We start from the raw sequence: 13,528 nt of genomic DNA, 5'->3' as shown, positions 1-13,528 counted from the left end.
GAGCTAAAGAACTATTAAGCTAATAATAGGGAATTCGAGAATATTATTAAAGGCATTTCTAAAGGCAAATAAGAGAAGCTTAATAAGATTAAGACTATAATAAATAGTCTTAATACTAAGGGTCAGAATAGAATTATACTATATAATAAAGCTTTTGGCTAATATATTAATAATATCTATAATAATCTTAGTAAGAATATTTATAAGAAGTTATATTTTCTTTTTAAAATAAAAGCTTTAGTATATAAAGCTATTTAGTTAATTAATAAAGCTATTTTAGAATATATTAAAAACAAGAAATATTAGAATACTAGTATATTTACTAAATCAGATATTACTAAGGTATTCAAGTATACTAAAGCTATTTCGGAATATAGAGAATTAGAGTTTAAGCTACTATTAGCTAATAATCTTAAAGCTAGATAGTATACCTTTAATACTTCCGGAATCCTAATTAAGGGAATTTATAATAATAAGCCTTTTCCTGCTTTCCGAGATAAGCCTAAAGAATAGGCCCCTATTATAATTTCAGCTTTAATTTAACCGGACCTAGCTAAGAAAAATAAAGCTAATTCGGTAAAGCCTAGTAAGAAGACTACTAATAAAGCTAGCAGAACCAGTATAACTAGATAAGAAGAACCTAGTAAGAATGGAAAGCAAGCTGAGCCTAAGACTCCTAATAAATAGTAAAGATTTAAATACCAGACTAAGTATAAAGTTAGTAAAATAGCAGAAAGCAAAAAGAAGCCCTTTATACTAAAGGGAAAAATACTATCTAAAAAGACTCCCTTAATTATATCCAGAACTAAAAAGCAAAAGACTAGGAATATTAAGTCCAGAGAACTTAATAAAGGCATTTAGTATACTTATAAAATATTAGCTAAATAGAAATTAATACTTACTTAATAGAATAAGTATATTTTTAAGGAGATATATAGTAGAGTTATAGGACCTATTTATAAGTAAGAATACTATAGAATTAATAATGAATTCCTTAAAGCTCCCTATATAATATATATTTAGTAACTTACTAATACTTTCTCTATTAATATATGAGAGATTAAGAATGCTCTGAAGCTAGTTACTAAGATTTATAAAGTTACTAAAGGCAAGAAGCATATTTCTATTACTTGAGTAAATAAGGAAATACGAGATTTCTTTTTTAAGAACCAGGAAATCGAAAAGTATAAATATAAGTACCGTATTTCTAATTAATTCCGCCCTAATCTATAGCTCTAATTCAATACTATAATCTCTATTCCTGAGTCTAATACTACTAATTTGGGTATAAATAGCTATATTTATAAGAAGAATTACCTGAAATAGATTAAGAAGCTTAGTATTTAAGAGCTCTTAATAAAAGAAATAGAGATACTATAGTTCTATCTCCGAAAAGATAATATATTAATATATAGAGATCTTAGTAATAGCTACTTTACCTTAGCCTCTTAACTTTTAATAGCAGATCTATTAATATGGCTCGGATTTTATAAGATATTAAGTAAGTATCCTGTTTACCTAATTACTTATTCTTAGCTAGCCTAATACTTTACTTCTGGAAATATTAATTATAATTAGTATAAAAACAATACTAAAGATCTAGCTATTACTAAAGCCTTAAATAGCGAATTCTATCTTAGTAAAGAATATTGAAATATTAGCTATATTTTCCTTATAGACTATAAAAAGGCTATTACCTTTAATAAGAAGTTCTTTAAAGATATTAATTACTCCTCTATTTCTAATAAATTTGAGCCGGAAGTAGCTAAGGAAATAGGCGAGTATTTATTAAAGGAAATAGGAAAAAAGACTCCGAATATAGTTTATTTAACTAGACAAATAAATACCTTTAGCTAGGTAATCTATAAGTCTGGAATTATAAGAAAGTATTAATTCTCAGATAATATATAAGTTAAAGAATAGCTTAATAATAATTTATTACTTAATAGGCCTTTTACTATAGTTCCTATAAGTCTAGTTACTATTAAGGATAAAATATACGAAAATAAAGTCTTCTATAAGGTTATTAAAGTCTCTTATCTAGAGCTTTCTCCTTTTATTAAAGGTTAATTTAAGAATATAATAAATAATTCGAAATTCGAAAAAGCTATTTATTTAGAGTATATTAGTATAATTTATAATATAATTTACTATAATAAGCCTCCTTAATACCCTATAGTAAAGGCGGAAATTAAGTAATAGTTAAAGGCAGATACTAATTAATATAGAGAACTATATTGGATTTGGTATAAAAATATAGCTAAGCGGGTTCGGATTACCTTTAAGCAAGTTCGGAAATACGAAATAAGACTATTTAAAGGTAATAAGTCTTATTTTAGGTATACGGAAAAGAAATTAGATTAACTAATAGAGAAAGATCCTGAATATTTTATTATTTTAGACTCTAAATAGGATTTTTCTATTATTTTTGGTATTTAGGAAATAAGTATAAATAAATAGGGAATCAGATATAATATGGCAGGCTATACTTATTAAAAATCGTATTATTTTAGCGGTTTTAAGATTTAGGTTATATAGTAAAGGCTGCGGCCTTTTATATATAACTTGCGGAAATTATATAAGAAAGCTAGTTTTTCTATAGACTTAGAGAATAATTCTTTATGAGTATTTAATTAATTAAGCTTTTATATATTATATACTATTTATACTTTACTATTTATGCTTTTAATTTATTATTTTGCTATTAAGTTAAGTTTTATACTCTGGTATACTTTATATGAGTTTTTGTCTTATTATAGTTTCCCTCCTATAATAGGCTACTCTTAGTATAAACTAATAGTTAATCCTGGTTTAAATATCCTTAGTAAAAGAAAAAGATTAGCCTAGTACTTAAAATAAGAATATTAGATACTTAATAATTAGAAAGATATAATTTTTATAAACGAAATTATTATTTAATTAGAAAATATAAGAGAAAAGAAATATATATAGAGATTATTTAGGAAAGTATATAATAAGTATTATATATAAAGAAAGTAGAAAGGATTTTCTGAGTTTATATTTTGGGAATCTTTTTCTTATAATAAAAAGAGGCCTTATTATATATAGGAAAAGAAGACTTTATAAGAGAAGAGAGATTATAAAGCTAATCTTAATACGAGGAACTCGTTAATTAAGAAGGCTAATAAACAGAAGTGGGAAAAGAAGTAAAGGAAATAGCTAAGGAAATAAAAGAAGGCTTATAGAAGGGCCCTTAGAAGAATATAAAAGATATAAAAATATAATAAGAAAACTAGTACTTATATTATAAAGAATAAATAAGGAGGAATTAATTAGTATTAATATTAGAAGAAGATCTTAATTAAGAAGCTCTTGCTATTTATAAGGAAATACTAAAAGAATTATCCTAATACTCTTATATAAGAGAATAATATAGGATCTTATAAATTATATTACTAGAGGGAGATTTATAATCTATAAAAGATTATAAAGATACTTTGGTTAGGAAACTTACCTGATCTTAAATAATTAAGAAAGCCTGGTTCTGGATAAAAAAGGAAACTACTTAGCGGGGACCTACTAGTAATAGGAAGAAGCTGAGAGTAAGGTGGGAGAAATACTAGAAAGACCTTCCCCGGAGCAAGATTCAAGAGTGAATTATAGTAATTCCTGATTATATAAAGGAGATAATATGTTTGGAAGGGGGGAATGAGTATAAAGAAGGGAGGAAGAAGGATCAAGAGAAGGTGGCTATATAATAGATAGTTATTTAGATAGATAAAATCGAACTAATTAAAAAATTATCGAAATTAGAGGTTTAGCGAGGTAAGCCACATTTCAGGGGACCCTTACAGGGCTTACAGGGGACTAGGACTAGCTACAGGGAGATTAAAGTAAGACCTTACAGGGCATTTAGTAGCCTTTATAAAATAATGCCCTGTATTCCCGATACTTTATGCCGTTGTCTTCGTATACTATCATTATTTAAGCCCGCCTTAGCTATGCGCTTTATAACCCAAGCTACTTTGTGCCTTTTGGCTTGCGCCTCGACCCTTCCGGGGCTTGGGGCAGCCACACCAGTTTACGCCACACACTCTACGCTTTCTTCAGAGTCCCACTATATCGAAGCCCGAGTTCCTATCTCTGCCAGTCAGGTAGTCAAATGGATCCCAAACGCATATTCTGACACACAGACGGGATGGAGGACCTTTGTCCAGGCTCCCCCTTTCCGGCCTACCGATTACAAGGGGACGACCCGGGCCTACGCGAGACAGGTGTATGACATTCTCCAGGCAAAACATCATATCTCTTCATATAAGTAGACCCTGCTCGTTGCATGCTTGTGTATTCCTTGCAAGGGATGGTATATCTCTACTCAAGACTTTATTGGGAAGATGGATGTTAATAAGGTGAAGGCGGAAAAACAGTTTGACGGCGAGCCCAGACGTGAATGGCGTGACTCCATTCGGCTCAACTAGTCAGGCAGGCATTACCCCATCGTACGCTTCTGTTCTAAATAAGCTGGTGGTTGCGAGTGATAGCAACCCTAACCCGAGTGGCGTCCTACTCGGGTGAAGGGCCGCTTTCCGAGGGGTTGGGTTAGGTTGGACGCTTAGCAGGGTTTCCAAAGGTGGTAGTTCGGTCTGGGTAGATAGCTGAAGGTTCCTATCTCTCGGTGTTGGTTTCTCTTTACTCTCTCATACATGGTTGGATCGCTTGTAAGTGCTATAGGTTGTCAACATTTCGTTTGTATAGAAGATAGTCCGCTAGTTTAACTAGAACAAGAAGCATTCAAAGCTCTACGCATCGTAAATAATATCGTGGGTTTTTTGAGGGGGGCGACTCGTATATCGATGATTTCCCAACCTTGGGCCTCGATAATAGCCCTCTTGTCTAGAAAACTGTCCCGGAAGCCCACCCCTTCCCCCTTCCCCTCCCACAGGACCGTAATCCGGTCCGCTGCAAACTCCCTGCTCGACCGCTCCACCTGGTTCGGAACGGCCAGGCTATCCCAGCCTATACACTAGCCCTTTCACCCGGAATAAAGTCTTCAGATAGAACCAATCTCAGGGTCAGAGCGCGTCCTGCCTTGCCCAGGATGCGGAAACAAGCTTCGATAGCAGGGCTTAGATAATCTACTGGCTCCCGAGAATCTTTGCCGGAATCACAACTGAACGCCACTCTCCGAAATTGCCAAGGAAGCCCGTAGTGGTAGCAGAACTCGTGGCTGCCATGCCGATCTTGGATAAGCCCCTTGGGAAGAAGCACTTCTACCATAAGATTTTGCAAATGAGCCCTTGCCCCTTCCCCAATCATGTCGAGCCACCGGTACATAGGCTGCCAGGCCTCGTGACCCGCGAACCGAAATGTGTTGAGGCTATAGAAGGCCGCTCTAGCCTCGACCGCTAGTTGCCGGCTGCAAGATATAATGGCCAACGTGGGCGGTGCGAGTATTGGACAACTAGGATCTAGAGTAAGCCTTTCGATCGACGTAAATCTCCTGTCTTGGGATCTGGTAGTCCATGTATAATGCATTGAGCATACGGAAATAGGATTTGGCGAGACGAGAACGGTATAATAGATTTGATCGCGGACCTCTCTTGGGAGATCGAGGAAAGTAGGTGATGTGTATTCGATCAGGCCGAGAGGTTCCCCCCGTCGCCATCTGATTCGGCACACTGGCTTGGGCATGTTGGCGTTGAGGAAGGCCTTTGTATAAAGAGGATTTTCAAATAGGGTTGAGGTTCCAGGTATTAAATAGGTTGGATTTCTCACTGCCTTCCCTCCCAAGAGTGTTTTGAGAACCTTGCAAGCGCGCGGCTACGATGGCTTAGCTGGGTTGCGGAGGTTGTGGCCAGAAGGTCTTACAGCCGGTCGATACGCTGCCTCTCTTAGTCGACTTGAGAAGAGGGGACCCTTGTGCTTTTGAGGTCCGACCAGCTTAGATGTTCGGAGGGAAAGAAGCAGGTCGAAGAAGGGTGTGGTTGGGCCGGCAGCGCTAAACTTCGGCTATCCCTTCGTCCGGCGAGACATGGTCCGTACCCGCAGGCCTAGCTCAGGGCGAAAGTGCCTGCCTTTACTTAGAAACTTACAGTATTAGTAATCTATCGCGTTTTCGCCCTGAGCCAGGCCCCCCTGCTAGTACGGACCATGTCTCGCCGGACGAAGATAATTTTGCTACGCTAGAACACCTCGGGGTTGGTAGATGAGGTGCCAGACGATTTGAGACATTGGTACGCGAGCTTTTCGTACTTATATCCACCTATTTATGCTATCAAAATTTGTGGTCGCCAAATTGCCCCCGGTTTTTTTGAGTGCGCAAAAGTCTTATACGAATTCAATTCTCACTCCGCTGCCCCCATGAAATCGAAACAAAACATATATAAAAAATAGGAGACTTTCTCATCTAGGTAGTAGACTTGCAGGCCAAAAGGATTCTCACCCCGCCACCTTCGCCACATCGAAATAAAACCAAGATATAAAAGCCAAAAAGATACAGGAAACCCTCTTTTCTAAGTAGTCCCGTCAGGGTTCGAACCGCTTGCAGTACTTGCCGAGCTTTCTTTCCCTTCATTGGTCTGGCAAATAAGATTGATACCTTCTTCGAGCTCTGCATCCTCAACAATAAACTCGGGTTCGACGAGGGCAAGGGCATCAATGGCTATGTCGATGAAGTCGCACACAAATTGGAGGATGGATTGAGGCGCCGTGTGGAACTCGATCGTAGCATGGATGAAGTCCGTTGGGCCGGGGTAGGCCGCCTGGCGCCACCAAGGGTTGAAATAGTTGGCCTCGTAGAACCAGGCGCTGTTGCAGAAAGTGTCCTTCGGGTTGGGAGCGGGACTGCCTACCCCCGCGCTGCCCTCTGGCACATAGCAGTTGGATCCTGTGGCGGCCTGCTGGGCAGAGGTCGCCAGCGAGACAATAAGAGCGTCACGGAGCTGAGTAGTATTGTACCCGCTGATATCGGCAGTAACGAGCAGTTCGCCGTCGGTGGCTAAGTCGTCGCCCGAAGCGTAGGCGATGTTGGGTACAGTCGCACTGCCGCTACATTGCGTTAGAGCTGTGGTCTGGGTCACCGACGGGCAGATGCTCTCAAGCGCGCTCGAAACGGATGTGTATAGCGCGGTCCCTGTCAGTGTGCCGACATTGACGGGCGACGAGCCGATGGAGACGGTCGCCACGGCCCCTTGTGGGGTGCAGTTCGGGATCGGGGTACAAGAATCTTCGTTGACAACAACCGGCACGCACACCTGGCAGGCCGCGATATTCGTCGAGGCGGGGCCGAGCGTCGTCGTGGGGGCGATGGCCGCGGTGCCCGGCCAGGCCGTGTAGGGACAGCTGTTGGTGCCGCTCGGGATGGCGTCGCCAGCGCTGTTCCGGGGGAGGGCAGCGGTAATGGTGGTCGACTGGCCCTGGGAGCAGACGCAGTATGCGGACGTGACTCCACTACCAGGGTTGTCTCCCTGGAACGAGCAGCCATAGCTTGCGGCCGTGGCCACTACAGTTTGGAAGGTCGTCGTCGTTGCGGCCCTCGTCGCGGCAGCTGGAGTTAAAGTTGCTGAACATGCCCCCGTACATGCTCCCGTCTCGGTGTCCAGGGGAAGGGCGACGCTCAAGGGGGTCGGGTCGTACGAGACTGAAATAGTGATGGTGGTAGGGGGGGATGCTGCGGAGGCGGGGCACACGAGCAAGGGGCCATCCGAGCCCGAAGCACTTGGAGCAGGAGGAGAAGCAGGAGGAGAAGCAGAAGGAGAAGCAGGAGGAGAAGCAGAAGGAGAAGCAGGAGGAGAAGCAGGAGGAGCAGCAGGAGAAGCAGAGGGATCAGCAGAAGGGACAGCAGGAGAAGCAGACGGATCAGCAGAAGGGACAGCAGGAGAAGCAGACGGATCAGTAGAAGGGGCAGCAGAAGGAGAATCGACTTGTCGGACCTTCATCGCCGGGGAGGGCGCTGGAGCTGGAACTGCACCTGGCGCTCCTGGGGCAGGGGGATCCTGCAGAGCGAGGACGGTATTATCGCATCCCAGGAGCAGAAGATCTGCCTCGTCCAGCTCCGCAGGATACGGGTCGTCGGCGTTCGGATCCGGCGTCACCCCCAGACGGCCGGCGAGCTTCTTGCAAGTTGGGTCGCGCGGCTTGTTGGTGGCCGTGGCGCCAGTCGTGCCACAGAGCCCGATCCGACGGCCCGTTCCTGGGCCTTCAGCAGTGCCCTTCACACTGGCAGGGTCGGAGTTGAAGTAGCCCCAGACCACTACCTTAGAGCCAGGCGCGTACCTGGTTTCCCTCAGAATATTAAGGACATTATCATCGTCGCTATCGGCGTTATCGACGAGGGCCGAATACCGGTGTGTCACGAATTCCATGAGGAAGTACGCCCCGTCTTCAGCGTGGAAGGCCAGCGAAGGTGAGATCTCGCTCCCACGTGACCACCACACAGGGGCCCGCGTTTTTGCCTTGGTCAATACGAGGTTATAGAAGGCTTCACCCCGGGGGATGGTAGACGCATAGACGACGCTGGTGATTGGATCCCATAGCGCCGCCACGAGTAAATTCCCATCCCTGGTCGGGGCGTCCGATCGCAACTTGACGTCGTCGAAGTTCGCTTGTGCAATGTCGTAGAGCGCCTGGAAGCGGGTGCCACTGAACTCGTCCGCGTTGGTGACTGAGGTCTGTGACCAGAAGACTGTGTTCCTTTCTGTCTCGTCCCAGACGTTCATCTGGTGCCCATTGCTCAGGCTGAAGATATATGAGAGCAGCGCTATTGCCCAGTGGAGGCGCATTGTGCAGGGGATAGACGACAGTAAATGGCGAGATACAGAAAAGAATCAAGAAATGACGAGGGGAAGATATGGCAATGGAGAAATACACTGAATGAGCGAGACTGTACTGAGAATGAATATTGCTACTTGTGCCGCTAGGAACAAGCATATATATACTTGAGCTCGAGCTTGGGTATTTCAGTTTCCTATTTCTATTCTTGATATTATTGAAAATAGAAGGCAGCTGTCGTCTGAGGGCCGACAGGATTGACTTGGTAATTAATTGTAGATGCCGGGATTCGGCAGGCTGACTGGCCTCACCTTTTGGCCTTCCTGGCTCAACTTTTTGATTGTAACAACTCTAACATTCCAGGAATCTGACATTGGAATCTCGGAATGACGACAACCGACGAGCCTTGCGACGAGGAGGCCAGGGAGTAAATAAACCTTTACACTAATGAGTAAGGCCTATATTCAGTTATTCTGTCGTGTTGAAAAATAGCAGAATGCAGGTCAAATGCAAGCCGGCCTCAACGTTTCCAAAATTAGGCGCCAGGATGTCTGCTTTCAAAATCCAACTCACCTAGCTTCAGGACATGGCAGACGCCCTTTCCAGAAAGTCGTTTGATCAATCAGGGACCACAGTGTGTACTCGTATGTGAAGAGTATGAAGAATTATCACAAGCATTCAAGGGAAGAAGATGTTTCATCACGAAATCCTAGCGCTTAAAAATGCCGCGTTTTTCATAGACGAGATGAACGCGAACCCTGAGCCGAGCCACGCTTTCACTCGGAAAGACGCCTTTCCGCTGTATTCTTGGCTTAGTGCATATGCAGGAAAATCTGTACCTATTTCCTTCCCACTTCTCTATTTCTCTCTTTCCTTCAGCATTCTCCATCCCGCTGAATCCATAATCGCCAATCGATATTCGCCTTCGAATAGCAATGCTACCAGTCTTTTCCAGGTTTCTCGACCTCCCACCCGGCCTTCGACGCCACATTTATGTGGACGCTGGGCTTGTTATTAACAGCGGCCGAGATCTTCTACTCAATCCCATGGAAAACGAGCATGACGATGAGCGACCCAACCTGTCGCCGTCTCTCGCCCTCATGCGCATATGCCGTATCGTACACACCGAGACATCGCTCTTATTTTACTCTACCAACCGCTTTGTTATCCGATACCGTCGCGCTGGCGACTTGGGAAATCTACGCATCCTTCAACCCAAGCTGCTACTCGCCCTTACCTGCCTCACGGTACAACTAAACGTGGCCAACGGTTCGCAGAAACGCCACGCGCCTCCCAATTGTCCCTCGTCGGACGACAAAATGCTACAAGCAGACTGTTCTTCTGCACAGATCCTACTCTCGGAGTGGGAGACGACGGCCGATTACCTTTCCCGCCACATCATGGCCGACGCTCTTGACTTCGGTCTGGTCTGCGACGTGGCTGATGTTGAAACAGCACAGTATATTGTGGCACCACTATATCAATTGCCCACTCTCGCGGGTTGCCATATTCGACTCGGCCCCAAGCCCAGCCACGATGTTAGGCTCCAGCAAATCGCCCGCGACGCAGGCTTACAAGCCGAGGGACGAAGAGTTACAAGTGAGTTTTCCGGCTTTTCACGCCTTCCCCCCGAGCTGCGCCTGCGCATTCTCGAGTATACGGACCTCGTGGCGCCCTTGAGCAAGGTGTCGTGGATCTTCGGTCCAGGCCACGATTTCGGCTACCAACTGCCCTACCGGAGAGGATGCCTGAGCCGGTCTTGCGAACCTCCGTATGATGTGTGCCATCCCAACGTTCACCAGGCATGCCTCATGAGCCAGTGCCGGCTAGGCCCCGACCACGAGTGTCCACACTATGCCTCGGATTGGGGATGGGAGCCAGCAGGCCGCAAGTCCAGGTGCTGGACTTGTAGCCACTACGCATGCCAGTTCCGGGCCTGCTGGAAGGGCAAGAAGCGCGGTACGCACAAGGGGCAATTCTGCTTCTGTCAACGCCGCCACACCTCTTACACGCGCTTCTGTCACTGTTGGGCACCCCCGACGCAGCTGTTCCTTGTGAGTCATGCGTTCCGGCGTGACGCCCGCCAAGTCTTTTTCGGGAAAAACCACTTTGATATCGGCTTTAGTGGCACCGACTCCATGACTAGCCGGGGTCCTCGGCCAGCACGCTATCCTGAAAGCCTGTTCCTGAATGACGTTGTCTCTGCCAGCGCCTTGCAGTATTTCCGCTCCCTAGAATTCCGCTTCCTGCTCCATGATCGTCTTCCAACTCTCGGTCCGTCCCAAACAGCAGCCGAGTTCTGCTTCCCATCCCAGGATTGGTTGCCACTGGCAAGTTATCAGTCCCAAGAAAACGCTGAAGCCGAGCAGGCAACGCATCGAGAGTGGCAGCGGACTGTCGAGCGCATCACGAGCAATGATGGGAATGGGTTGGGTGCAGCCTTGTCGTCCCCGTCTCTTCTACTGCATATCAACGCCTGCTGGGTGGCAGGACTGGATACCTGGGAGGACTACTGCTCTCGCCACGCAATGCCGCTTGACAAGTGCGACTCGGCCATCGACACACTCAAGACCCTCGTGGCTTCCTTCTGGCCTCCGCTGCTGCAGGCGAAGGGCCCGCCGCAGGTGATTTTTGCCCTCATCCATTCTAATTGGATGCGTGCGGGCTACTTCATCCGCCCGGGACAACCGCAGGATGCACTCTCGATCCACGAACCGCCTGAGTTCCGCTGCATGCAGGCCGACTTGACCATCGAGCGCACTGCCGAAGTGGAGAGTGGCGAAAGTAAGTGGGTCGAGGGAATCTGGGCTACCTATTGGAGTTTATTGTAGTAAGGCTTTGATAATAGTTGCTTCGGCCCGGTCACGAAAGAATATCGAATTGAAAAACTGCGAAAAATTGTATGTGATTATTAAAATTGTCGCCTGTGCTGAGGCTTTAACTAATCAAAGCCACTGTGTCGAGAGAATGGAGATCACGTCGACATGTGGACTTCTGATGTTGGGATGGGGTTCGAGAGGTAAGGGTTAGAGCAAGGTGGTTAGAACGCTGCATTTCCCTATGAAAGTCACTGATATGAAATCAAACTTTAACGAAAGTGCTAGATTGAAAATATTAAAGAGAAGAAACTAGACATATTAATAAAATAAAAGGAAAAGGAATAAAATTAAAATTATTTAATATTATATGAATTAATTTTTAAAATTTTAAAATTTTAAAATAATTTAATAATTTTTTGATTTATTTATTTAATATAATAATTTTATTAAATAAAAATATTAAAAGATTTATTAGAAATTTAATAATTATATAATAAAGAGAAAAATTAAATTCTTATAATAAATATATTTATTTTAATTATTAATTTTATTAATAATTTAAAAAATTTAAAGTAATTATTAGTTTACTAGAAATATATAATACTATTTATATAAGTTAGTAAAGTAATTAATATTTAGAAATAAAAATTATAATATTATAATATTAATATATAATTCCTAAATCTATTAAATTTAATAGAAACTAATTACTATATATTAATATTATAATATTATAATTTTTATTTCTAAATATTAAGTTATTTATAGAATACGAGATTATATAACTATATCTTATAATTTATATTCTATTACTTATAGCCCGAATCTAGTAATTATATATATAATTCCCGAAAAAATAATTATATTAATATTAGTATAGCTATTCTTTCGGGAATTATATATATAATTACAAGATACGGGATACGAGATATAAATAATAGAATATAGGTAATAGGATATAGAATACGGGATATAGTTATATAATCTTATATCCTATAAATAACTTAACTAATAGACTAGACCCCTTTAGGCTTAGTAGATTTAGGGATTATATATTAATACTATAATACTATAATTCTTATATCTAAATAATAATAACTTTACTAACTTATATAAATAGTATTCTATAATTATATAATAATACTATATATTATTAGTAAACTAATAATTAATATTAAAACTTTTTAAAAAATATAAAAAATAGTATTTTTCTTTAATTATATACTAATTTTCTAATCTAGTCTAATATTAGATATTTCAAATATTTTATATATTTATATTATTTTTAAGATTTTAATTATATATTAAAAGTTATAGTTTTATTTATATATATATTTTTATTATAATATTCTCTTATTTTATATATTTATTTCTTTTTATTTTATATATTTATTTCCTATTTTTTTTATATTTAGCTAATTTCCTTATATTATATTTATATTAATTAGATATTTAAGAATATTTAATACTTTTAATTTTATTATAAAATTAGTAAAATTCGATTTTCTTTTAATTTTTTATTATTTATATATTTAATAAAAATATATTATATTAATTATTAGGTATTTTCTATAAATAATATCTAATTTAATAAAGTATATATATAATAATTTCGAATTTATTTAAATAACTAATAAAAGTTCTATTTCTAATATTTTATTAAATAAATTTAGCTAAAGTATTTATATTAAAACTATAAGCTATATTATATAGTTTTAAAGCTAAAATACCTTTATTAATTTTCTTATATTTAATAAAAAACTAGTAAAATATTTTAATATATCTAATTCTATTTACTAAAACTAGAATATATCTAATTTAGAAGAAAAGATCTTTATTATTTATAAATAAAATATAAAAAGGTTTTTATTAGTTTTATAAATTCTAATTCTTTTATGATATTTTTAATTTATTATTAAATATATTTATTAAATCCTTTAATATTAATTTCCGAAAAGTTAATAGTTTAAATAATAATT

The 13,528-nt window shown here is 40.5% G+C and overlaps 4 protein-coding genes across 4 annotated transcripts; 2 read left to right on the top strand and 2 right to left on the bottom strand.

The window, feature by feature from the left end:
* Positions 1 to 4,691: 4,691 nt before the first annotated feature.
* On the bottom strand, positions 4,692 to 5,807 carry K444DRAFT_612450 (uncharacterized protein). The gene has a single exon (XM_024880137.1). It carries the CDS (start codon positions 5,650 to 5,652, stop codon positions 4,978 to 4,980), a length of 675 nt encoding a protein of 224 aa, XP_024737671.1. The 5' UTR covers positions 5,653 to 5,807; the 3' UTR covers positions 4,692 to 4,977.
* A 666-nt stretch (positions 5,808 to 6,473) lies between these two features.
* Positions 6,474 to 7,283, bottom strand: K444DRAFT_528042 (uncharacterized protein; the record flags this gene model as incomplete). Its single annotated transcript, XM_024874681.1, has 2 exons — positions 6,474 to 7,031; positions 7,074 to 7,283. Coding segments are annotated over 2 exons (768 nt in total), but the record flags the coding sequence as incomplete, so codon positions are not given.
* Positions 7,284 to 7,623: 340 nt separating this feature from the next.
* On the top strand, positions 7,624 to 7,925 carry K444DRAFT_612448 (uncharacterized protein). Its single transcript, XM_024880136.1, has one exon. The coding sequence runs from the start codon at positions 7,628 to 7,630 to the stop codon at positions 7,856 to 7,858; it is 231 nt and encodes a 76-aa protein (XP_024737669.1). The 5' UTR covers positions 7,624 to 7,627; the 3' UTR covers positions 7,859 to 7,925.
* A 1,676-nt stretch (positions 7,926 to 9,601) lies between these two features.
* On the top strand, positions 9,602 to 11,891 carry K444DRAFT_612447 (uncharacterized protein). The gene has a single exon (XM_024880135.1). The coding sequence runs from the start codon at positions 9,666 to 9,668 to the stop codon at positions 11,559 to 11,561; it is 1,896 nt and encodes a 631-aa protein (XP_024737668.1). The 5' UTR covers positions 9,602 to 9,665; the 3' UTR covers positions 11,562 to 11,891.
* The last annotated feature ends 1,637 nt before the right edge of the window (positions 11,892 to 13,528 follow it).

The sequence above is a fragment of the Hyaloscypha bicolor genome, assembly GCF_002865645.1.
Source record: "Hyaloscypha bicolor E unplaced genomic scaffold K444scaffold_58, whole genome shotgun sequence".
In the NCBI taxonomy this organism is placed as follows: Eukaryota; Fungi; Ascomycota; class Leotiomycetes; order Helotiales; family Hyaloscyphaceae; genus Hyaloscypha; species Hyaloscypha bicolor.
Note: the sequence above shows the minus strand (reverse complement) of the source record. Positions and strands in the feature narration are given on the sequence as shown.